Source organism: Porites lutea, chromosome 8, assembly GCF_958299795.1.
Source record: "Porites lutea chromosome 8, jaPorLute2.1, whole genome shotgun sequence".
In the NCBI taxonomy this organism is placed as follows: Eukaryota; Metazoa; Cnidaria; class Anthozoa; order Scleractinia; family Poritidae; genus Porites; species Porites lutea.
In genome coordinates, this window is record NC_133208.1 from 3533743 (window position 1) to 3560690 (window position 26948).

Consider the following 26948-nt stretch of genomic DNA (forward strand, 5'->3'; position numbering starts at 1 on the left):
CTTAATTACATAATTCTTCGTTAAATTAATGTCTCGTTAGGTAAAATGTCGTTTACATTGCGTAGATTTTCTAACCCCAAACTCGAGGCACGTTGTGAGGTCGCTGGTTCGATACGTACTGTGGTCCGCGTATCCTTTTTCACCTGGTTCCAGTTTTCTTTTTATTCTAATATTCCCGTTCTTTGATTAATTCCAAAGTTTATTTGTGAATTTATTTTACAAAATTGTGATACAGTACGGTATATAATCTCTGATAATCTTACTTCTCCGATATATGCAAATGAGTCCTGTCATCTCAATTACCAAAATATAACCTCGTTATTTCTGGTTTCAAGCGTGGTTCATATACAATTTTTATTGTATGGCTTTCTTGTTCCCAGCAACAACTATGTCAACTATTTGATATTGGCTGGTTGCAAGGGAATTCAACCATATCCTCATTAGACACTTTCCTGACTACACCCCCCCTCCCAAGGCAAAATTTCCCTTAAGTTCACACTTACTGTAGATAGGGGTTCAATGTTTTAGTCAGTGTTATTTCTGTATTCAACACGGTAATGCATAAGCCATCGTTAATTGAATTTGTTTTTCTTTTATGTTAGCAGTTGCAATGATCATGAAGAATTAATCACGACATAATTGTAATAATAATAATAATAATAATGATAATAATAATAATGGTTTATTAACAGTGTATCCACCTAGTGGCTCTTCACCTGTTAACAACTACAATATAAAAAATGAAAAACTATAATGTACTACAAATAAAAAAAATTGAATTAAAATCTACAATATAAAAAGCAAAACTATCAAACTATGAAAGGATATTGTATATAAAGTAAAAATGTTATAAAGATTAGTAATAGTAATACAATCCTATATGCAATTTACAAACTAATTACAAATGTTATTTAATAGATAGGCATTAACTTCACTTCCATAATTGTCATAAAGGCTGCCTCTGTTGTCAACATAATTATCAGCCCATTTTAAGTACAAGATTTACAATCCTTAGTGGCACTCAGTTTTTCTGGATAATTTCTTTGTCCTAGTGTCATTTTACACTCACAATTTCCTCTATGGAAGATTCAGGGGATTTAACACCCAAAGTAGATTTTGCAAGCCTGAAAGAGGAACTTTCCAAAAATGGAATGGTTATATGCCCTGCACAAAACTGCAATCAGGACTTCAGCTCTCTCGGAGGACTCAAGTATCACTTAAAACAAGCCAACCACCTGATCTCTGGTGAAAGAAGGTTTAAATGTGAGCAGTGCAACTTGTTGTTTCAATCACGGGTTCATCTGCGAAACCACAGAGCTGCTGAACATTCAGATGGTGAAAGTGGAAGTCCATTGGTCAGTCCATTGTCAAGTCCAAGGTAACTACAATACAACTTAAATATTTTGCTGAAACTGTGATTAAAAAAATATATCAAATGGAGGTTTGTTCGACAGGGCTGTCCCTAAGATTTCAAGTTGTTGGGTAAATACAACAAGTAGGCAGGGAATCAAACAGTTAGGTTTTTTTTGTTCTATTTTTGTTCTATTTTCCTATGAAAGTAGCCCGTGGCCGCTTTCTTTATAGTAGCTGGGGAAAATTTGTGGTCCCAGCCTCTTGACCATGGCCTGATTGAGGTCATGCTACTGTATACATCATGACTTTGCTACACGTATATCAGCACCTGGTAGCCTCTGCTTTTGCAGTTGTGACATGGATTTTATAAGTTGTGACATACGGGTTGTGAGATAGCTCTAACGGTAGGGACTAGGGGGTTGGATGGAGGATTTAGGAACCAATACTCATGGCTTTCACAATGATTTTAAGTTGCTGGGAAAATGCAATAAGTAGGATGTGAAAAGTGAACAGCCAAGAAGTTCTGTTGGTTGTATTTTCCTTTGTTCAGTGAAACCTGACCTGGGGTCATATAGTAAGCAGGGGGAGATCCCTAATGACAGCCCTGAGATGTAGGATCTGTGGTAGAAGAAGAGATTTTGGAGTGAGATGGATATATGAGGAAGGAAAATAGAGCAAAATGGGATAGCTGACAATCTGAGGAGTGGTTAACCCTTTCACTGCCAATTTTAACCAAAAGCAAATTTCCAAATGCCATTTTGTGAAATTTTAAAAAACAAAAAGCACCATATGACAGTAAAGTAGAGAGCTTTCATTTGAATGGTCACATCATAGGATTTCATCCGCAGACTCAAAAGTTAGAACAACATACTAAATAAATAGTACCAGGTGAAAGTACTGCTGAAGTGATTTCATTTGAATGGTCATACCATAGGATTTCATTCACAGATTCAAAAGTTAGAACTACATACTGAAAAAATAGTACCGTGTGAAAGTACTGCTAAAGAGGATTCATTTGAATGGTAACATCATAGGATTTCATCCACAGACTTAAAAGTTAAAGTCACCTTACAAACTCCATCAAGCACTCTGGCAGTGAAAGAGTTATTAAAGGGGGTTAAACAGGAGGAAAGGATAGGTGTTTGAATTATCATTACATTATCCTTTTTTAAAAAATTTTTTCTGCAGCTTCAAAGAGAAGGAAGCTTATACCTTTGCACCATTTTCTAACTCTTCAAACCACAAGACAACACAAGTAAGAACAGAGAGCATTAACCTTGAGAATTCTTCAGAAGTAAACTCGCAAAGTGACTTCTTGGGTGACATGTCTGCCTCAGGTTCTCAAAATAACGGAAATGTGAGCTGCTCAGGCAGCTCAGCTAATCAAGTCTCTTTAGAAAAAAGTAAAGACTCAAGTGATTCTGTGTTAGAATCGAGAACTAGTGTATCCGATGCAAATTCATTGTGTAGTGAGAATCATGCTAGATTTGTAGGATCGTCAAAAAGAAAGAGAGGTCGACCCAGAAAAGCAGATTTTAAAAGTAATGTCAGTGAAGTGTCGTCCTTGGCAAGTCCATGTCCTGACCAATTAAGTGAGATTTCGTCATCATCTCGGGTGAACGCTAACGAAAAAATACCCTCAAGCGACATAACACCGGCAAGGAGAACTTCCTCAAGAGTTCGGACACCACGAAAGATTTTCTACATTGATGTGGACAAGTCAAAAGATGATAATTTGCAGAGTTCCTCAAGAAAAAGAGGGCGGAAAAGAAAAAGTGTGATGGAAGTGAATAGTGATGAGGACGATGAAACCGATGTAGCGCAAAAACTGGCATATAAGACACCCAAGAAACGGGGGAGAAAGCCCAAAAGAACGAATATTACAAGCGAGGATGTTGATTCTGTTAGAGAATGTAATGATGAGAGTGTTAGCAATAATAATGAGAAGGAAAAAGTAGAAGAAAAGCGCAGTGTTGGTTGCAGTGATCAGGTTGTTATCAAGGTTGAAGATGAGCAACAAGAAAATGAGGAATCTTCTAGTGGTGTTGGTGAGAACAAAAATGGTGATGATTACGTTGAAGATGATCGTCATGGTGATGATGTTGATAATGATGATGATGATGGTGTTGATGGATCTTGCACTCCTGGGGTTACAAGAACCGATGCAAAGGAGCTAAATGGAAAAGAAAACAGTAAGTTATGGGATAATACAGGTAGAGTACAACATTTTTATTCCCTTGCTATCACCTATTTTCGTGCGACTTTAATTTCGCGAATTTGAAATAGAAATATTTCGCGGCACTTAAATTTCGCGATTTTGTCGAATCACCGTTTTTCAAGGTAATTAAATTTCTCGAATCAAGTACAATGGTGCTCGTTTTTCAAACTTCCATCTCTGCATTTTATTTAATCATAATGGAATAGAAAGGCAACAACCAACTTGATGTAATGATCAACAATGTCAGAAACATAACATCTTTTTAAAGTACACTGATATAAGCAATGGAGGAGCTATTTAACTCGATGGCGCTGCCAATTAGCTTTGTGATAAGGATCTCCTCTTTATAGTTTCAAATGGATCTTCAGGCGATAAGGTGGTCTTCCCCTTAGCAAGTTCGGATGTTCCCGCTTTGCTCCATCCATTTGCAATGTGCCGCTTTCCCTTACTGCCTGTCAAATGGTAGCCTGAGAAAACAGCTGGTTTTCCCGCGAAATGACGTCTGAGAAACGAGCGCAGAAATTCCTTACTGATGAAGCGTCACTACCCAGATCTGGGTAGTGCTTCTGATTGGTCGTGCCCCGTGAGAAATTTGCTTGAACCAATCAGAAGCACTACCCAGATCTGGGTAGTGACGCGTCATCAGTATGGAATTTCTGCGCTCGTTTCTCAGACGTCATTTGGCGGGGAAACCAATAGTAGTGTCGCCTGAAATGTCGGCTTTCTCAGGCTAGTCAAGTGGTTGTAAAGGCTTACCAGCCCTGTGGCTTGTAAGGGCTTCAGCAAAGACAGCCTTAAATCGACCTCAATCTCATCGGGTGCTGTTTCCCGACTTCATTTGTTTCTCAGTGAACTTTGACCGAATACCAAGTTGTAGTTGACTTACTCCCTGGTAATCCTACGTCACCAGGTCGTTCCTGTTACACTAGGTACATGTATTTTACTTGCTTCTACCATTTTCCACTTACGACACTAAAGATTTTGCTCTCTCATACCTCAGGTACCAAAGAAAACACTTCAACCAAGAAATTGGGAAGAAAAGCAAAGCGTCGTAAGGTATGAAAACTATGTTGTGTCCCGTATTTAGTATGAACATGTTTTGTATTCAGGATAACGAAATGGTTGCCATAGCATTAACACCCCCAAAATACCCCCCTCCCCCCCACCTCCCCTGAAGTACCCCTGGTGTTCGCGATTGTACATGTTTGCATATTCTCGAATATATGCTTAACAGCACTACTGTTTTATGAGGTACATGTCAATCTTGTTGCTTCTTATACTAAAACGTATTTTGTTGTATTGCAGGGAGAGGTTTCAGAGGTAGGTAATCATCCCCTGGGATGTTCCTTCCATTATACGAATACCTTCTAGTAAAATTTAACTAGATTTTAAAAATTTCATACATGTACAGTCTAAACAAAATACGAAGACCTTAAGGTCACTTGCGAAGGAGATGTTTAGTTACAAGAATCGAACCACAGGAATTTTGTCTTATCCGTTCTCGAGGTCTACCCGTGTTTTCTTTATGAAGATACTTTATTACACGCAATGTCTAAGTTACTGAATGTGCAGTTCCACGTTGTCACTAAAGACTTTTCGTATGCTCCGAGTAGCACATACAACGAACATGGAGTTCAGACCAAGTGTCAAGTGATCATTTATAAGAGGTTAAAAACACTGGAAAATTATCAACTGATCAGTTCAAATCAGTGGTGGCGGTCGGTTACAGGTCCATTGCGGTACTAGTTTACCAGAGGTTCTAGCTGTAAGGATTTGACAGCAGCAGTTTAAGGGTTTGGGGTATTTAGGAGGGAGTTTACGGTCAAGTCGGCCGAAATTTTTAGTTAAGTCACCCGAAAAGCTGAGTTATGTGGCTCAAAGTTTTATCATGCTTAAAAACATCATAACATCCTTATTACACATTTGTCGCGCTTGTTTCGTTTTATCGAAGGTTAAAGAACGAGATATATAACTCATTTATCGCCCTTGTTTCGTTGTTATCAAGGGGTAAATAGCGAGATATATTACATGCACACATTTACACCCTCCGGTAGTTTCGTCTCATCATTACTTTAAGAACGAGGTATGTAACACATTCATTCTGCTCGTTTCGTCTCACGATGGTTTAAAGAACGAGATATATTACAGAAACTCTTTATTTGACAAAAATTGACTTTGTTTCTCTGTGCACTTCACCCGATAAAATTCAGGCGACATGACTCAGCATTTTGGGCGACTTAACTTGGGTTTTGGGCGAGATGACATTCGGGCGACTTGACAGGTTACCGGTCTCTTACTAGAGGCAGTCGCACATGAACGTTTAAACTAGACTGTGGTACTAAATCAATGAATGAAAGTATTTTTGCCATGTTTCTTCATTAGGTCACCCTACTGAAGGAACAGACAAAATATGGAAAGAAATTAATTTGTACAAATGAAGGATGTGGGGCTAAGTTCGCTTCAGCTCTTGGATATGTGACGCACAGAAAAACGTGTGGCATAAAAGAGGAGGAGAGAGAAAAGTTTTCCTGTGAGATATGTGGAAAGGAATACAACAGTGTGCCAGGACTTACATATCATATGAAGACCAAACATGTTGAGGTACTTGAAAACCTTCATTCACGCAGCTAGTTCATATCATGATAAAGTTCCGATATAACGCGAATTCTGATTGGTTTAGCCTGTTCCAGGCTCCGGGTTTGTCGGGTCCGCGAAATTGAGGAAGCGTGAACACGAAAATAAAACGAGAGGAGACTGGGGAGAGGAAGGTTTTCCCGCCACCGCCCCCTTTTCCTAGATCACGCGCTCATATTTTCGTGCGCCTTTCACTTACGCGTGATTCCCACCATCTGACAGGCTATGATCGGTTGAAAAAGCGTGCTTTATGAGCGTATGAAACACGGACTTAAAACGATCACGCCATCTGCCAAAAGTTTGTTTTGAAAATTAGAAAGTAATGCCTGGGAAATTTAACGGATTCTTGATCATAAAACAAATAAAGAAGCCTTGACTAAGCTCTCTTCTGGTTTAAAGCACTTGGAAAACGGTTAGAGCGCTCAAGAAGTTGGGACTACATCTCTTGTTTTTGCCTCCACGTCTTTTGTGCTTTAGCCACTTCCTGCGTGCTTCACAATAGAACTTAGCACAGTCTCGAGGCTTCATCATTTGTTAATTAAGCACTTTTTGAATAACTTTTGGTTGTCACTGGGCGAAGGGTCTTAAGAGGCCTTTAGATTTGAAGACGAGGACGACTGGAAGGACGAGAATTAACAGAAAGTTTTTTTCGCGTATTCTCAAAAAATAGACACCCCGTCAAGCCTCATTTTACTTGTTTCACCAGATAGTTAACACGGTTATTATTTGATCGCAAATGATAAAACTTCTCACATTTGATTATTTGTTTCGGTCAGTACTACACTTTTGGCTAAAATTTTTTGTAGAATGACAAAGGGTATCGCGTTTTCCCGTCAAAACGACGCTGGTTCACGCGCGCGCACTACTACGTATTGAACCCTGGATAAAAATAAAACCTGAGGTTAAGGAGATAACAACAATTGCTTTATTTTTTCTTTTATTCTTAGAGTGAAACTGATAGCAATGATCAAACCAAGGAAAATGAGGTACGTGTTACATCTGTGTGACACTAATTTTGATCAAAACTATACCATTATCCGTTTTGGTCTCAAACTGTTTTGTCCCTAGAGAAAATAAATTATTTTCAAGTTTATGCATTGTCTGTTGTTTTGTGTTAATCATGAGCTTAGCAGTTTCTTACCCTACTTTCTAAATTGTAAAATATAAAAATCCAGCCCTTCATTTACTCCCGACAAGACGTGATAGGTGTAACGATTTATGGCTTGAATGCCTTTGTTTCTCAGGAAGCTGCAGAGCCTGAAGTTACAGAGACTGGGCGAGTCAGAAGAAAGGCGGCATCAAGGTTGGTAACAACTAAAAAAAATTAATCACTTCCAAGTTTTTTGTCAAATCTGCCTCTGGTAAACGATGTGATGGGAAGAATCCCTCACTGTGAGGCAAAGTTATGCAGCAGGGTGGGGTAAGGTTGTCACCGGCACCCGGGAAAGGGATGGAGGGGTAAAAGAAAAATGCTTTCCGTAGGTATTTCTTCCAAACTCTTTACAGAAAAGCATGCTATGGCAGAATATGCACAATCCTGCTTGGTAAAGGTTGGTTTCCATAATTTTTCAGATTGCCTTGCGTTCTTTATTGTTTGGGACTATGATATGAAAACCAAACCATACGCAGTTTCACTTCAGTTGTATCCAGGTGACTGTGATCGCCTCAATAATAAAGCAGTTCGTTTGGTGAATACTTGGTGCTGCTTCGCAGACGGGCGTGGTTTGATTTCGTTTGCGACGCAGGCTATATTTTCATTGGCCCGTTAAAATCACACTTGCTTTTATTTTTAGCGACGAGGACATTGTTAGGTCATTCATGTATTGTTTCGTCTGAGAGATTCGCAGCGACCTCATTCTTCCCACAATGATAGGATAGAGCAAACACCGTTGATTTTTCTTTTTCAGGGCCTTATCCAAAGTTCACCAATTAGCAACAGATCATGATATGGTGTCCAAAACGGATGAAGCAGAAGAGAGTGATAAACCCATAAAGAAATCTGACATTGACCAACTGATCACCGCAATTCCAGGCAGACAAGTCTCCCAGAAATTGGAAGAGCGGTGGTCGGAGACGGTGGAGGCTGGGAAAAATATCAATTGCCCTTGTAAGGTAACTATCTCAGGCCCCTCTGGGAGTGACGTGTACAGCGTGCAAAGAAAGTGGTGTCCGACAGCCCGGGGCTAGTGGATTTTGCAATTTGGCTAGTGAATTCTGTTTGCAACTTGCCCGACGGGCAAGTGATCTTTTTTGAGGAATTCGAAAAACAGAAGAACTTTGAGATCAATTCTGCTCTTCAAAAAGCTTTTGGGCTAGTTGAAATGACGTCTGGGCTAATAAATGTTAGCTTCAACTTGCCTGAATGGCAAGCTGTAAAAATGATTTTCTTTGCAACCTGCGTGTATCGATTTTTGATTGTTGTTGATAGTCCTGTCATGTATGTGTTAACGCTGTATTCTACCAAATATGGGTTGTTTACCTTTTATATGTGTAAGGGTAAGCAAAATAGAAAGGAAGAGACGTTACGTCGCGTTGCCGTGGTAACGAATTTTTGGATCGCAATGAACCTTGGTCCTGCAAAGATGGTAGAAAAAAAAAACTAAAAAAATTGACATCTACGACTTTCCTGAGAATGATTGCACTTAAGGAACAAAACGATAGCTCATGCTTTTCATCCATCATTTGACAATGCAATTGCCCACCACTGTCACGACAGGTTGTTGAGATCCAGAAATCTTGCTACCATGGTAACATAACGTCGCACTTCTCCTCTCTATTGAGGATTCGTCCCGGAATCGCGTTTACCATTTTTACTTATTAGGAAAAATAGCCGCGAAGGCCTGGAACTGGTATCAAAGATGGCTTTGAAGAAAAGGAACACGAATTTCCGTTGGGAACATTCCCTACGGAAAAACAGGACTACCTTTTCAGATGTCCCGTTGCTCCCGGAAATCTTTCGCTGAAATAACCCAAACAGTCGAGTTCCATTAACTTCCTAACCTGAGCGGATTTTCCGAAAACCTTTTTTAAAAATAGTAAACATCCACTATCAACGTTTCTGTCGAAGTTATCACGTTTCAACGAGGGTTGTCCTATACACACGACTAGATTCCACTGGAGAAACATATAGATTCTCCACTAGGCTCCCCTATCTTTCATGATTTGTTCAGGCCATGATGTGGACCTCTTGGCTCTTATGCGCTTGTCTTACCTAATATTTACAAAAACTATTTGATTAACTTTGTTGTAGAAGAATCCTCTCTTTTGGCAAAGATGAAAGGTGATGTTACACGGGACGATTCGCAACCACGATTGTTAGCGCAGCACAGTGTTGAAACATTGATGCGACATTGATATGAATTCTTACAACATTGTTCTAAAGCTCTGTGTTTCGCTAAAAATCGCCGTTGTCTCCTTTGACGAAGATGGGCGGGACGATTCGTTACGACGATCGATAGCACAACACAGTGTTGCAACATTGATGCCACATTGATTCGACTGGTCACAACATTGTTAACGCCGTTTTGGCCTAAAGGTGGGTCGAATCGTCCCGTGTAACATCACCCTTGAGTATCGTTCATAAGGCGATTGATTTGTTATTTACACTACTGATCTATTGCCGACCTAAGCTGTATTTGTAAAGACTTACATGCGAAGCTGTAACGTTAAAAATGACTAGAGACAGTCAATGTTTCTTGCCGCAAATTTTGTCCTTTTTTAATTTATTTTTCCCAGGGCTGTTTGGAGAAGTTTCCGTCTATCGTCAGCGTCAAAGATCATCTAAAAACCTGCGAGAAGGCTGTGTCTCATAAGTGCCTGGCGTGCGGCAAAGTGTTTACGGGTTGGATGGTGGCACAGAATCACGTGAAACACTGGCACGTGGGATACTCGGTAACTGCTTTTTTATATTCTAGGGAAGTTTTGAAGAATAGGGAATTTAAGCAACAACCTTTTTGAGCGACGCACGTCAATCCGAAGTGAACTTTTTGCACACTCGAGTTGGGATTTTGAACAAACCTTTGGACAAATCGTCTCTGTAAGAGTAAGGACGCTTAGCCATACAAATTTGGTGGCGTCAAGGCATATTAGAAGAGAAAACAAGCTCACTTCTGTTTGACGTGCGTCGCTCAAAAACACCCAAATTTTCTCGGTGAAATCCTTCTAGTTGAAACCTCTCTGTCGATATTGTAAGCCACATTTACCCATATTGTAACCTTGAAAATACATGCAATACATTCTCTTCAAAATGTAGATATGTCCGGACTTCCCCTCGTAAAAGACCTTCTGTGAGTTCGACAACCGCTAACCCTTTGTATTTTGGGCGGTCGCTTACGGGAGGGTCGACTATTGAACCTCCATGTGCGATCGTCTCTCCTAAGCATGAGCGACCACCCATCCAAAACACCAAATTTTTTCCCGTCAAATCACAACAGCTGGAACCTCTCTTAAACGAATTCTTGTCTCAAGCGACCGAGGCCATTTTTAGATGAAAGTTTTAGAATTTTCCATTATTTTTTCCTCCTGTAAACAACCACTTGAGACATGAATTGATGTCTATGTTCGCTGTATGTACTACACTACTCAGAGTATGCGAAGAACGTTAAGTGACAACATAAAACTATTCATATCGTGAAATAGAAATTGCGTGCAATGAATCTCTTCCAAATAAAATCTGTGTTTTCTAGGATGGGCTCCCTGTGATTTGACTGTCGTAAGCAACCACCTCCCGTCGGCGACCACTTAATCCTCGCATTTTGAGTGGTCGCGTACGGGAGGTTTGACTATATTACTTATGACGCGGGTAATTAAAAGCAGGACAAAATAAAACGAACCCCAGGACTTACGTTTCACAGATTTCCCAGGTACAGTTCACTGGTATCCCGCAACGAAGGGTAGCACTTTACTATCTGATGGATCTAACTCTGTCTCCTACATGTCATTACCAATTTAAACAGGGTGAAACAAAGATCTACCCCTGAAGCCTACTTGTTTAGTTATTCACCAAGTGGCTAAAAGTTTGACTATTGAAGTAAGAAGAGCAAGAAAATTTTGATTATAAAATAATGGTGGGCAGACAAAAAATTGTCGGCCAGAAAAGAAACACATTTTGTGCATGAAGAGTTTGAAATAATGAAAATGGCTGCCCATCATTGCTATTAGATTTGATTTAAAGGTACACACACAGAGATCTTAAAATAAGAGTTCGATTTCGCCAATATTGCAAATAATGTCATTTTTGATGTTCTCGAACGTAAAGAAGGCTTAACTCTAAATTGAAACTTTAGCCTGCAGGAAAGGACAAATCTGACTCCAGCGATGCTGATTATGTAGTAATCAGTTCAGACGAGGACGACGAAGATGAAGACTGCGTTGAAATTGAGGAGATAGAAGACAGCGGTAGCGAGATACTGGAAGACTCTGATGAAGCCGAAGAGATTGTTGTTTGGGATGACACCACAAAGAGGAACAGCAGATTTAAACTACAGCAGAGGAGGGAAAGTAAAAAAAACGCCAAACTCTATGTTAACTCTGTTGGAAATAGAAACAGCACGGCTTATAAGGCGACGGAAAAATGGTACGTTACAGTGTAGTTATCTTCTTGAGATTACCATTTCTAAGGTTATGTTCACACGCAAAACCAGTACCTGCGCACCGGCTCTAAAATGGCGTTGTGTTCACACCATAACTGAGGACCTGTTTACATGGAGGTGGGGGACCCCAGGTAGGTGAGGTAACCCGCTTTGGTGGGTTAACCCGCCTATTCAGATAATCCCTCATTTAAATTTGATCACGGTTACATGATAGGTGGGGTGAACCGCCGCATGTTACCTCACCTATCTGGGGTCCCCCACCTTCATGTAAACAGGCCCTAACTGTGTCAAGTTATCTTCATCTCGCCCAGTCAGGCATTACTTTGGGACGTAGCTTAGGAGTTATCGATATGCAAGGCAGTGAGTTGTCGCGAAACTAACGGAAAACGTGTGCTCACGGGGACCCAATACCCAGTTTAGTGCTAGGGTACAATGCCTCGACCTGTATTCGTGTCTGAATTCTTGCCTGCGTAACAAGCGTTTCCGCGCGAGTTCGTCGAGAAAGTTAGGACGAGAGCAAAAAAGAGGAATAAAGGGGGAGGGGAGGGAGAGAAAAAAAGCTTTTATTCTTCTTTTCCCCACCCCCTCCTCCTTTTAACTTCCATTTCTTTTGCTCACGCCCCAATTTTCGCGCAATAACTCGATTGGAAACGCTCGGTACGCAGGCCATTTGAATTTAGACGCGGGCACCTGAAAAATTGGGTGTGTTCACATTTTTTCCTAGCGAGTAGCGTACTCGTGGCACTAAGGGTGAACAATGTTTATGCCATTTTGCTGGAGGTCGGTTTTTCACTATGTCAGTGGTTTGAAGTGTTGTTTCTTTTCACACACACTGCAGGCGCAAGGAAGCATTCAAACACAACGAGCTGTTCCCTAACTTGAGACCCTCCTTATCTTATTGGTCAGCGGTTGATTCCAGGTGAGTCGAGTTAGTTTTAGCAACCTTGATCCCAGGGTCTTCTCATTTCCAGCATGGCGGCGGCAAAAAAGATTACACGCTTGTAACTGGAGACGAAAATGGTAAAAACGTCTCTGAAAAAGTGTCTTCGGGCCCCCTTAAACTTAATTTAAATTGGTGTTGGTGTTCTCGTTATGCGGAAAACACCCGCCGAGGATAGATGATTTGCGAGCGCACAGCAAAACAAATTCTCAGGCAACCGCGCCTCTCAGCCAATCAGAGCGCGCGCACTGTATTAGTTATTCTATGATACATTGTACAATCGTGGCATCACTATTGTGGGTGTTGCGATAGCCAATGACCACAGATTCAACCATTTCGATGTTTTCGCTAATTATCGATAGTAATGATCTTGTTCCGCTGTCCGTCTTTTCATGGTTTTGATTTCAAGGATCAATATTACTTTCGTTAGGTACTAACTTCTTTTGTCTCCAGAGTCTGCCGCATTTAAAACGATTTTTTTTTAAATACTATCCGTTATTCTTTTTATTTATCTGCTGTATTTTCATATCTCCTGCTTCCCTCCTTCTCCCCGCCCCCTGCCGCCTCCACCAAAAATTTAATTAATTTAACGTCACTATTGCAATACTATCGTAGTAGCATCGCAGTACTAGTATTCACAAGTAGTAGTATGTAACACCTTGACTTATATTTTTGGCTTTGTCTGATGCCGTTGGGTTTAGGAGTTTTCGTCCCTTGAAGAATTTCAGAACTACCTTAGTTAATTTTTTAATTTGTTTTTTATTATTATTATTCTATTTATTGTTGCATGTAATTTGTACTTTCATATTTTGTTAGTGGTTGGTGTGTTGCCTAACCGCCTTTTACCAGCCTAATCGAGATAATGATGATGATTTTGTGGACATGTTAAATTCTGTAAGCAGAATACTGTAATGCTGAAAATTAACTCTGCAAGACATCAACACCGATTCTTCATTCTTCATGATGATGATGATGATGATGATGATGATGATGATGATGATGATGTTGATAAAGTAATATCTAAGAAATCATGACACAGCTTTATTTGGTTTCTAACTTTTAATTTTGATGTTGTTTTAAAAGTGAAATAGATCAGTATGTGCCTAAAGCGTCCAAGTCACCACAGTTTGTGGTTCGACGGCCAAAACAGAAAACAGGCGGAGAAGAACTAGTACAGCTGCCCTTATTTGGAAGCACAGCCAAGAGTGATAGTAAGAGAATGCACTGACAGTTACTTATAATTTGAATTTTAGCCTGCGTGGCTGGCGGTTTCATTTGTCGAGCCCGCAAATGAGCACCGAAGTTGCGAGCAGAATAGGGCGCGCGCCTCGTAGCCTGCATGACAAGCGCAAAAAGGGGAGAGGGAGGGAGAGGAGGGAGGAGGGGGAGGTGGGGGGGGGGGGGGGAGGGAGAAAAACACGAACGGAAAAACGTAACCCTGACTCTCTCTCCCCAATCCCCCTCCCTTTTTTCCTTCCTCCCACTTCCCTACCCCCCTTTTCCCCCCTCCCCTTTGCACCTGCTACGCTGGCTACACGCTTCGCTTTTCGCGCACGCTTTCACAGCTTTTTCTTTCTCCCGAAACAAACCGCCAGCTAGGCAGACTAATTAAAATTACACTTAGCATTAGTAATACAACATTAGGCATTTACAGATGGCCCGTGACAGTGAACCTTTGTTCTATACTCTGGAGGAGTCGCTTCGCTTCTCCAGTCGGCCATTTATAGGTTCTGCCGTTCAGTAGACCTGCACCGTTCTAAACCTCTTATTTCGCTGGTCCCCTTTAATCTGCACTTCCATTGTTTTCAGGGATAGGGGCATTGTTACGTGACAATCCCTATTGTTTTCCCGGCTATTTACAAACAATCTTTCAAATAGGTGCGGGATCACCCTTAGCGTTAATCGGCTCAAACGCTCTCAATCTCGCTTGATGGGATGTTCCTTTGTCTTCTATTCTTTTAATGTCGTCACGCAACGCACCACGAATAACGGCTGCAGAGGAGGCTAGATACGCTCAAACCAGTTTTAAATTGTCAAGAAAAAATTTTAATTTCACTCTGCACAAAATTTTAAAGCCGCTGTCTATTGAAAGGGGGAAAAAACACTGAATGGTCTGTTAACTTTCATATCATGACTGTGTATTTTGTTGTTTTGTTTTCCATAGGTTCAGTCTTTGGTGATGTGACTTTCAATGTTGGTGGACCTGTGTGGGCCATGGACTGGTGCCCAATTCCTGGTACGTTCGGAGACGTTGCATTACATTTTATTTTAACAGTTTACGAACCTTTTTCTCTTTCCTCGACAGCTTCCTGTCATGGACTGGGTGAAATAATCGACTTCACCTTTAGTTGATCCAGTACCGTAAAATTCCGAAAATAAGCCCCGAGGCTTATATTTTTCAGAGGCCCTTTTTGAGGGGCTTATTTTTGGAGGGGCTTATCTGCGGACAAAAATTTGCGTTTCAAAATCGATTGGGCTAGCCTTATAGTTGGAAGAAAATTTACCGTTTTTGCTTTGTTTTACTTTATATTTGAGGGCAATTTCCAAGTACAAGCTCCGGGGGGGGGGGCTTATATTTGGAGGGGCGATTTAACGGAGGGTTTTTTGCCTCACGAGTTTTGGGGGCTTATACATGGGAGGGCTTATTTCCGGAATTTTACGGTATTTAAACAATATTTAAACAAAGAAGCGGTCAACATTCACGCGCAGCGGCGCACGGTTAGTCTTTGATTCCATACAATTTTAAAGGCCGTTAAGACTTTTGGCGGGAAATAGTTTATTGTTGGATGTCATGTGATCGCGAAGTAGCCAATGAGAGAACCTTCTTTTGGGGGAAATTCCAACGATGAATTGCATTGGAACCTGTATTAAAGGGACAGTGTCCCGATTATGCGCACGCGCGAGCGTCATCTGTTTTTTCCTCAAAAGACAATAGAACTGTCAAATTGACTCGACAAGATTTCCTTCCGGACCGCACCGCCGACAGAGATTTGTTGTTTATATTCTCAAGTAATATTTTAGACTTTCGAAGAAGTCTTTCGTCTTATATAAAAATTTGGCTCGCGGTTCGAAGACTCATCGCGATTTTATCGCTAGCCGGGCCGCCTCGCGACCCGAAAATCTCGTTCCGCTCGCTTTAAAAACATATTTTCTAATTTGAAACTCGTGTCAGAGGTCAATCGCTCCAAGTCCAGTAATATCTGCCTGATTTGCTCGCGTTCTAGCCTCAAACGTTTGAAAGACATAAATAAAAATGCAATCTCAACGCCATCAATCATCACAAAGATTAGTCACGAATGATATTATGATTCATGTCACTAGTTTTTCAAAACGTGTAGCGCCTGTTTGTTCGATTTTGTCGGCCGTAAGCAGATTCATTTAAAAGTTTACTAACGCGTCGTTGCAAAACATTCTGCTTCACGAAGCTCCCCTCCACAAGATCTCCTCAGTCACATCAATGTCTCAACGGTTTCTTTCTTAGAGTCTTTATTGTTGCTGTTTCATTTCTGCGTATTCCTTTCACAATTATCTGAGCTTGTATGGAAGCTAGCAGAAGAAATAAGCCTTCAATCGGCATCCAAGTGCTTCCAATCTTTTGGTCCTCCGGCCAACGGCAATAAAAGTAACGCCAAAAAATCCAGATTTTGCCCAAATAAAAACTTAACAGGAACAAATTATCATTGATCTATAATCCTGAGAAGTTTTAGTGTCGTATTGAACCCGGCCAAGCGCGATGCAAACGGATTTTTCAAGATTCTCTTACTCTCCTCGCATCTTTTGATTTCGCGACATCCTGTCCAAAATTCAAAGTTTGGTGCATGCGCAGTAACGGGATACTGTTCCTTTAAGCGTACCCCATATTAACCGGAGATAGCGTCAGTTAGCCCTAACCTTGTCTTCCCATGTTTTCTACCAAAGTGAAACGATCCTGTATTTCGCGGACACCTTTATCAAGGTGACGCTAGCTGGGGTCCCGTGTGTGTCATCGCATTTGCATGTTGAACGATTCCTTCGCGTTATCGATCCTTGACTGGTAACTTGTTCCAGACCATTACAAAGAGCTCTGCCCTTCACATACTGTATAAAGATTCCTCTTGTAGAATTATGGATTTGTATTTTTAGCTCAAGTTGCTTTTTATGAACTGCTTCTTTTTAGATTCCAGAAATAGTGAAAGTCAGTTCCTGGCGATAAGCACTCACAGATCACTGGACCAGGTAATTTTTTGCACATAACAGGCTTTCTAATGGGGAATATCACAAAGAGAATTCAAGAAAGTAGAAGAAAGCGGGGATGGGGGGAAAAGAGGAGGAAAGCCTGTAGACAAAGCAGAGCTTTCAATACGTTTCTGCTGAGATAGATGCTTTAATGTGATCATAGCCTCAATATTGACAAGAGCTTTTAGTGTTTTCGTAGCTTAACATTTGCTTCCTTAGCACGTCATTTTAACATCCTCTCTCACTAGGTACATTCTATACATAAGACCATTTCTAAGAAGGGACTCATACAGCTGTGGGATGTTGGGAAATTAAAGGTCAATTCTGCAAGGTAAAACTTTATTTTTGAGCAAGCTGCTTTGTGCTTTGCCATTTTGCAGTGTGCCTCTGATAACATATACTGTGTCTTCTCTCTTAAATAGCGGGTCAGAAAATTATGCCAGATTTTAATGATGAAATTATAAATAAGACTGCCTCAGCTCCTCTAGGCATTTGATAATTGTATCACGGAAAAATAAGTGGCTGTCCGAAACAGTAAAATGAACGTCTTTGAAAAGTACGCCCGAATAAATTTCATGCTCAAGCAAACGCTGACCTCGCTTTCCTTTATGCTTGCAACTTAACTCTGTCATTGAAATCCGGTTTTCTCTGTTTTTTCCCTCATTTTGGTTGCTCACATTGGCATTGGTTGCATTTGTTCAGACGGTTAAGAGGCTTGTGTATTGTCCGTTTAATTATCCTTTTATTTACCACTTTTGATGTCTTTCAACAGTTCTGGGTCAGGACCAACTTTGTCCCTTGGCATTGCTCACAATTATGGTGCCATATGGGACCTCAGTTGGTGTCCTTCGGGAACATGGGAACCTAAATTATCCACTAAAAAGCAGGTATGGTACCGGTATATAATTGTAAGTCAATGCTTAAACAGTAACATACGTTGCGTGAAAATGTTCCAGTGAAACATTAGAATCAGCTGTGTGGTGACGATTTGGCCGAAAGTTTGTAAGGATGCAAAAAGTCCACTTCCGGTTGACGTGCGCCGACCAAAAACGGCTTTGCTTGAAGAAGAAGAACAGTTTGACCGTTCGAAATATCGGGAATATTCAAGTCGCTTTGTTTGTTGCTGTTTTGTTATTACTGAACAGTTAATTTGCTTGAACTCCCTAGTGTCCAACATCAAGTTCCCCGGATATTTTTTGTCGTCAAATAGCATAATGAACTGGAATGGACTTGCAGCGATTCAAATGTTGTGTTTTGCTTTGCTTTTCAGAATGGAGCCCTCTCCCGTTTAGGTTTGATGGCTGTGGCCTGCAGTGATGGCCTTATTCGTATCTTCAGGTAAAATAAATAGAGAATCAATTAAATAAAATTATTAATATCATAGGTGACGAATTACTCCTTAATTTTGGCGCGAAATTTCAGCTTTAATTTTTAATTTCACATGTGAAATTACAAAATTGCCATGGCAACCCTTCCGTACGTCTCAGTGTCAAGATGGCGACGAAGTTTTAAAATGCGGTGAATGAAGATGTCAGGGCACAAAAAGACGCTTTAGAAAACCTGAACACACAAGAGAACATCAAGAAGGATTCTAACAGGTACTTTGCCGAAAAAGTCTGAAAAATTCTGAACTTTATGAGCCAAATTTAAGGTCTAAACATTTGAGTGTGGAGTTCTCGATCGATACGATCCAGGATAACCATGTCAAAAATCCAAGATTGCTAATGTAATTCGTCACCCATGATATTAATAGGTAACCAAATGGCTCGGGAAATTATTAGGATTTGGACAAAACGCGCGTGAAATTATTCCCTAATTTCACTCGTCACCATTTGATTACACATCCTAATTTTCCGTTATTTACCCTCGACTGAATTAATAGTGTTTATACTAGTGGGGCTGAGAAAATGCCTGAAAAAAATTAAAAGTCAAACATAATGGGGTTAAGAATCCCGTTGGACTGAGGTAAACTACTTGGTTATTTACAAGTATGGTCAAGGATTTGAATTCGGGGCTACTGAGAGCAAATCCAGCTATCGGTCAGGGCGGGAATTGAACTTGGGGGTCTCTGCATTGCATCTCCAGCGTTCTATACGCTCGGCCAGGCTGCCTCGTCCTAAATTAGTATAGTAAGCGTATACTTAATCTGTCTTTCGGAGGTGTTTGTTGTAAGCGTGCAGTGAAATACATGAAAGTCATTGACTTGAATGCTGGTGTTGTTAAAACGTTATCATACGCCACCTCCACAATTGCCTCTTCATGCTTCAAGCATGTGCATCTACCATTGCTATAATGTTTGCTTTAACCTTTGCAGTATACCCTGGCCAACTGAGTTATTCTCGACGTTGTGTATGAAGCAGTCAAATGACCATACTTCTTATCCACCTGGTAAGTCTAAATCTTTTGTTTTTTGGGTTAGTGCTGTCTCCAGTTAAATTGTGTATCTACCTTGGGCAACGTCTAAGGCGTTTTATTTTTAGTAGTTGGGATTCTATTCAACAGTAAGTGTAAACATGGGCAAAGATGTATGAATTAATTTGTTATCGTAACTATCTTTGCATTATTCTCAAAATGGTAAGCTTTTTTCGTTGGAAACGCTTCGCTCCTGAGTAAAATCATGCTGGAAAATGGCACCGACAATAACACCAGCTTCTGTTTTCAGGAACTTAGAAGCTTTATGGTAAACTTTTAAAAGTTCTGGTAAACTAACAGGGTATTGGTAATACGACAATGAAATTAGCAAGCTCAGCTTTTAAGTACTTTTTTTTTTCAATTCACAGTCATAGTACATGCCGTCCCTCATGCTGTGTTAATGCCATGCGCACTGGGCGTGGCCTATAATGGACAATGCGGCCAGGCCTGGTGTGTCAAGTGGATTCCTCACTCCATGCATGAAAAAATTGCAACGGGGTTTTCTGATGGTAAATATCATTTCTGTGATTAACAAAGCAGCCCTTTTCAAACTTGAGGGTTTTGAACTATCTTCATCCCAATGTCTCGGAAGTTTTGGCTTCACCCTATCCCCTCAAGAATTCCAAAACATTTCGTTCGTTTTAGGTTGTTTTGAATTTTCATTGAAAATCGCAATGTGAATTTTAGAATAGGTAAAAATCACAAGGGTCAATGAGCGGGCGATGTAGGGTCCATGTGGGGTCAATCTAGGGCTGATGTTGGCTTCATGTAGGGTCGATAAGGAATCGATGTAGGATCGATATAAGGTCGACAATGTGAAGGAGGAGGAGGATGCACACGATCCAACCTTATCCACCTTACGTAGACCCCCTACCCTTCTATATGCCACTCGCGGGAAAGTTGCTCAGTAGCTTCCATTTAAAGGGTCCCACCGGATTATGTTGTTTGCAGACTCAAAACTTAGATCCTTTTTCAGTTTGTTTTAAAGTAAAACAGTACCACAGGAGGGTAGTGCTCTTGAGTAGCTTTCATTTAAGTGGTCATACTTTTAGATTTCGTAGGACTACCGCGGTAAATACTGTTCAATAAATTGAAGGGTCAGACGGCAGAATTTCATCCATAGAATGTTAGAACCACATGCCATTTCACCATAGGCATACCGAACTCACTGCAGTGAGTTGCTTAAGTGACCATCAAACAATAGTTTCCATGTTCGCAATTCCCAATGCCCAAAGCAACCTTCTGGGATCATCTTTGTAAGCCTGGCTGTATATTGTCCGTTCAGAGATGACAACATTTTCTACTTATTTTTATTTTGCTCTGTCAGTTTCCACACTTCCGTGGGCAAATGAGTTGTAAGTTAATGTGAACTAGTTAACAACAACGGTTCTTTTAAGAGGGCTAATATGAAGACATTATCATAAGTTGACTATAATTATGTAGCTCCACTAAAGTACAAAGCTAGCTGTCATGTGATATGGCATTGTCTTATCAGGAACTGTGGCAATCTGGAATCTTATGACAGAATCACGTTTGTTAAAAAGACAAAAGGATGATGGAGGGAAGACGTTCTGTAAGTAACAGTTTTAGTAAGTAGAAAGGACTTGTGTTAACTTTCATATCCCATTTGTTTTCTTTAGCAGGAAAGGAAGCAAATAGATCTATATATTTTTTTTTTGCTAAATGATTGTGTTTGGTTCAATTGTTGTCCAACGCAGGTCTGGCGCCTTTTCTCCATATTATAACAAATTCATCAGTGGTCAGAAGCTTGGCGTGGTGTCCAGAAAATCCAAATATTTTTGCCACAGGTAGGAATAACTAATTTCCTCCATTCATAAAGCTGGTTTACACGTGTTTAATGTGCTTTTTAGTTAACCAGTAAATTTAAAAGACGTTTCAAGACTAAGCTCTCATCGTAACCTATTTCGAAAAAGTGATTTCTTTTGTCCCTTAAGGGGTCATTAATAAGTTCAGATTATATGCACAGACTTTGCTGTCGTCGGGTTTCTTTCCTAGGTAGTTACGATCGAGAATACAAGGTATGGAATCTGACGAATCCATACATGCCCATTGTGACTTTCAGGCGAGGTGAGTATTTCTCTCGAAGTTTTTTTATTTTCGTGTGGTTTCTTTTCTTCATGCTTTAAAGCATCTTGTTCTGTACATAGAGTCAGCTCTTTCAAAAAGAGACTGATTTTCCGTTTTAGCGAGCCATCTGCCTTATAGATACAATGAGCAAATCGCTGAACTAGTTTTCCGCTTGATGAAGAATTCCGTCTTGTAGAAGTGTTGAGGAGGTTGTCTGGATTTTTGAAGCTTTTGTGTTACTTTTAGCCTTATCTTTGCCTACTCAATAAAGATAATCTCGTTCAAATTTTAAAAAAAAACGTTTCGCCATGTGCGAAAGGAACCAATATTATCCTCGGCGGTTACTGTGTTTTTCACTTTTTTCGTTGGTTCTGTCATTCATTGTGTGGAAAAGACTAAATGGATTACCAAAAATGGGCGACCCCTAAAAAGTTAATTAATTTCCTTTATTGTGTTTGGTTGTTATTGTTGATGTTTTTGTTGAATATATATTTTGGGCCATTAACAGCGTTTTAACGCTCATCTGTTGCAGCACACACAACTGAAATGTATTGGTCTGTTGTCTCCGAGACCGTTATGAGCAGCGAGGATGATTGTTATCAAAGTACAAGGCTTCCTTGTATCGTAAGAACCTTCAACTTTACAAACGAAAGATCCTTCGCCAAAACCTCCAAATCTACCATTCACAACAGCACAATCTGGGTACGTATGAAAATGTCACTGAAACAAGCCATTCCCGAGTTCCAAAAACTCCCACTTTCAAAAAGAGGCTAAGTGTTGAACCTTTCTTGTGAAAATGATTTTTATTTGTTGAGAATAAAACTTCACTGTCACATCACACTGCACTGTCAGAAATACCATTTTGTACATGGCCTGGATCATAGAGTGTTGGATTGTCGATCTGACTGTCCAGAGCAGAGGTGGTAAAACACGTGTTAGTCTTTGCAGATGAGGTCAACGAAGTTTCGGGCGAAAGGAGGTTTCTGGTTGGAAAATCTTGGAGCCTCTAACTGGAGCAAAATCACGGCTCAAGAATGCGAAAAGTCCACGTCGTTTAACTGAAAAACGTCATTGGTTAAACTCCCTTTTGTCGACCACAACTTCCCACTACCCTGACATCCAAAATAGGGCCTGATCTCAGGCTACTTTCCCCACCCCACCCCACCCATGAACAAAAGATCGATTCTTGCCTACCCTACCCACACCTTGATCGAACCTTTTGGTCTCCCTGTTCGCTTTGCGTCTAACTGAAGAGTTTGTACTTCCCTTTCCACACAGTCTGTACATGTATCCGACTGGGCGAAGCTACTTGCCTGTGGAGATGCGTCCGGTGAAGTCGAAACAGTGAACCTCAGGAAGAAGCAAAGTGCCAAATTTGTAAGTAAATACCCTGTATACTTACCATAAGCTTCCGCTTACAAACCCTCGGCTTATTTATCAAGGAAGGGGTTTTTGGACGGCTTATTACCGGAGGTGCTTACATCCGAGGGGGGATATAACGGGAATAGTAAAAGCGCTTAGGACAAGCTATTCTTGGTTTACAACCACGTGACAAGGCGGCCATGTTGGGGGTCAATACAGTTGAATTTTTTTCTCGCAGAATTCACACGAAAATGAACTTTGGTTCCCAGAGGAGAGAAATGCTTTTGTCCTTGACTAGCCGTGACGTCTCGTGCAAACCAGCAATAGTAGTGCTGATCAAAACACTGGCTCCAAACTGCTCTATATATAGCGACAGAATATGGTGTCTCTCCAAAGTGCTTTATTAATTGTATTGTATTTGTACCTTTAAACGGTGCCCTTGATACTTAGACCGTATTTTTACCTCTCCAACGTGCCTTTTATATGAGCGTGGCCTTTTCTTCTTGAGTACCCTTCTAAAGTACTGTTATAATTAGACCTTCTCTGTACCCTTTTAGAATGCCCTTTATATTGGACCTTACCCCTCAAGGTGTCAGTTATAGTTGGACCGTATGTTTGCCTCTCCAAATCGCCCTTTATACGTACCCCTCCAAATTGTTCTTGATAATTATGAAATTTTAAGTACCTCTCCGAAGTGCTTTTTGATATTTTCATCCTCCCCCTCTGGACTCGCCCTTTTTTATTAAGACGGTCACGATCACACATGACAAAACACTGTTGCCTTTAAGTTATTACTAGTTGTTTCTTTGTTTGTTTCTGCAGGGTATTTATAGAGTATACTTAGAAAAGCTTGATCACGATGGCGGAAAAGAAAGAGGACAGGAACAGGGCTCTCAGAACGAAGGTGCATATATTGCAGGGACAGAGAAAGGGGATACTAATAAGGACCGTGAAAGTGCCGGTGAAAAGCAAGGCACGAATCTCTCTGAGGGGTCAAAAGAAAATTACCTGGATACTTCCACTGGTAAAGAAGTGAAAGATTTGTCTCTGCCACGAACCACTGAAGAAACGTTCCAGCAGTACAAGCTTGTCTTTTACGATGTTAACACTGTAAGTCATTTAGTGGAAAACGAAAGTAAACAGTCGTTGTTTTTGTATCCACGTGAATTTTAAAATAGCTCATGAGGATATTAAAGATTGTTGAAGATTGGTACAAAGGTATATTGGTATGTTTTGTAGATGATTTGGTGAGTGCCGATTATCCTTGCCTTCATTGAAAGTGAGGCTTGATAGAAACCTTCCTTCTTTCTAATTAAAAATTGTGCTCTAGCGGACAGGAGTTGTAGCGATTAAATTTGAAAGAGAGCGACAACACCTTTCTAGTGACGGCTTTAACGCTGTCGTCGTCGCATTTGCCTTAACTCGCTACTTAAACATTTTTACATACCTCGAAATGGTAACTAGAGCTTTGCCAACATGAACGTAGCACACCAGTTACTGGATTTCCAGAGCCACTTTTACACAGAAGGCCATTTTCGTCCCCATCCAGTTCGTGCTATCCGAGTAAGCAGAGGAGGCTTGGAACTGAGCGCGATTAACAACCGAGGAATACTGGGTACGAGGCTGATGAAAGGAGTCTTTTTCCTTTTACAGATTGAGTTTGCAGATATCGCCGACAAATCCGATCCGGAAGTGAAGCGTCATTTAGACGTCAACTTACTGCAGTCTGCCCCTTACAACAACTTTACCAATCCTCAAGCGATTCTCAAGGTACGTAGGACTATATCAATTACATTACTCAGTGTCTTGTAACGCAATCTTTCTAAACAGAACTTGTGTGTCATGTTATTCTTCTTTTTGTCGTGTGCTTTGATTTGGCCTTGTTTGTTGTTCGAACTAAATGCGCCTCTTAAGGTAAGTAGGACGATATCAATTACATTACTCAAAGTCTTGTAACGCAATCTTCCTAAACAGAAATTGTGTGTCACGTTATTCTTCTTTTTGTCATGTACTTTGATTTGGTATTGTTTGTTTTTCGAACTAAATGCAAACAGACAAAGCAACAAATATTCTTTAATGTATTGGTATATTGCTGGATAAGCAAAATCATTATATCCTGTGTGGTGATAAGTTGGTAAAATCACTTGCTTTTTCTGATGTCTGGGTCTATGAAACCTTATCAAGAAAGTGTAAACGCGGCACACTTACACTTCGTCAAATGTCCGTGTAAAATGGTTGTCCGATTTCTAAGGAGTCAAATGAAATAACTGAAGAGCTGCAGGGACAAAAAAGTAGGTGTCCGTCTTGTCGAGGTGTCCGTTTATGGACAGAAAACACTTCCTTTAAAATGCCGTTTTATCCACACGTGCATATGTACATAACATAAATAGAGAAAAAGGTAAATTCCCTTGAAAATATCACGTGGTCCGCATTTAGCAAACAAAACATACAATCCGAGAAGGTCTATTTCAGTGGCGGGTCCAGGGGAGGGGCCCGGGTGGGCCGCCCCATTTATTTTAAAACCAAATTCCCCCCCCCTTCCTCCCCCCCCCCGTCATCTGAAGGTCTGGATCTGCTACTGTGTTTAACCACAAAATTTTGCTGTCCTGTTAGGTTCGCTTCAATCCTAACAAACAAGCTTTCACCTGGCTTGCGTCTGGAGGGGCTGCAGGTCTTGCCAGACTTCACCTTGTAAAGCAGTTAAAAGACGCGTGACGGCAAGTGCTTAACAAGAGACTTTTATTGTGTGCGTGTTGATGGAAATCTTTACCAATAATGACAGCCCATGCGAGTGAATGCTCGCGATTACAAGTATCAAACTTCCTCTCGCTCTGAGATCGAATAAAGAGGGTCTGGGCACAAATGTGCCCCTTATATGGTCATCATCGGTTTCGGTTCAACATCGGCATCGTCGTCGTCATTAGCAACAGTTTTCCGGAAACAATTGTGCAATAAGGCAACTCACCTTCTTGCCTTGAGGGTGTTTTGTGCCTTTGAGCAAATTTACGACTAGCGGTTTGCCCTATGAGTCCATTTTGTGACCATTTCTGCAGGGCAGATCAGTTATTGCAGCATTTTTATTATAATTATTTTTTTAGAGAGAACTCCTATTTTATGCAGATAATTTATTCCTCTTGGATATTACATGCAGAGATGAAACGTTATTTAAACATTCAAGAGTGAAAGTTGTACGGTTTACAAAGTATACATTACACATTTTGAAACAAGTTGAGGGGGCACTCTGGTTGTTTTGGGGGGAAATGATGTCGATTTGAGAAGGAAAGAAATTTGCCTAGAAATTAAGGGTACACACACATATTAATAATTAATAATAATTCCGTTCTTTACCCTCGGCAATATTTATTATAGCACTAATGCTTGTGGGACCAAGCAAATGCCTGAAGCAAATAACCTGATCAAACAACAGGGTTAAAAATCCCACTGACTGGTGGGAAGCGAACCAGTTGGGTATTTACAAGCATGGCCGAGGGTTTGAACTCGAGGCTACCGAGAACAAATCCTTCTAGCAGTGAGAGCAGGACTTGAAGTCGAGGCATCCGAATTGCAAGTCCAGCTCGGCCACGTTGCCTCCTCACACAAACCAGTTAGTCGGCTAATGAGCTCAGAGGAAACTTGTTGTGGTCGTGGACTATGTGGTATTTCTCTACTGACTAATTATCCACGGCACTTCATATTTCCATTTTTAACAACCCTTAAATACAACAGTTGAAAAATTTTCCCCTCCCCTAATTTTTATTCATAGGCCTTCAGGGCAATATAAGGAATCGTTGATTATAGTGTCGAGTTCCACATTTTTTGGTCTTGACTGAGCGAAAGCGTTAAAGCGATTCTCTGCAAAGGAAACTGTTTTTCGTCAATCACGTTATGGTTTTGGGAGACCGAAAACCTCACTTGCAGGTTTCACTACCAAATAACTCTATAATAAATCTTGACATTCGTATTATTTTACCCCAAAAAATTAATAAATTCCTCCTTAGGCCTTTGAAACCTATGATATTGACCTTTATACAGTTAGCCAGATACCGCTATGATAAATCTTGCGTTTTGTATTATTCTGCAGAAAGTTTTAACAATTTCCCCTTAGGCCTTCAAGAGCCACGATACTCACCGCTAA

The 26948-nt window shown here is 40.6% G+C and overlaps 1 protein-coding gene across 1 annotated transcript; it reads left to right on the forward strand.

Moving 5' to 3' along the window:
* Nucleotides 1–45: 45 nt before the first annotated feature.
* On the forward strand, nucleotides 46–26040 carry LOC140945099 (uncharacterized). The gene is made up of 28 exons (XM_073394162.1): nucleotides 46–129; nucleotides 1053–1378; nucleotides 2542–3545; nucleotides 4572–4627; nucleotides 4877–4891; nucleotides 5954–6172; nucleotides 7153–7191; nucleotides 7450–7508; nucleotides 8113–8317; nucleotides 9941–10096; nucleotides 11491–11780; nucleotides 12635–12715; nucleotides 13820–13947; nucleotides 14901–14972; nucleotides 16893–16951; nucleotides 17200–17282; nucleotides 17724–17838; nucleotides 18222–18289; nucleotides 19266–19339; nucleotides 19732–19872; nucleotides 20859–20936; nucleotides 21082–21171; nucleotides 21380–21451; nucleotides 21984–22153; nucleotides 22730–22828; nucleotides 23636–23923; nucleotides 24467–24583; nucleotides 25427–26040. The coding sequence occupies exons 1-28, from the start codon at nucleotides 46–48 to the stop codon at nucleotides 25526–25528; spliced, it is 4290 nt and encodes a 1429-aa protein (XP_073250263.1). The 3' UTR covers nucleotides 25529–26040.
* The last annotated feature ends 908 nt before the right edge of the window (nucleotides 26041–26948 follow it).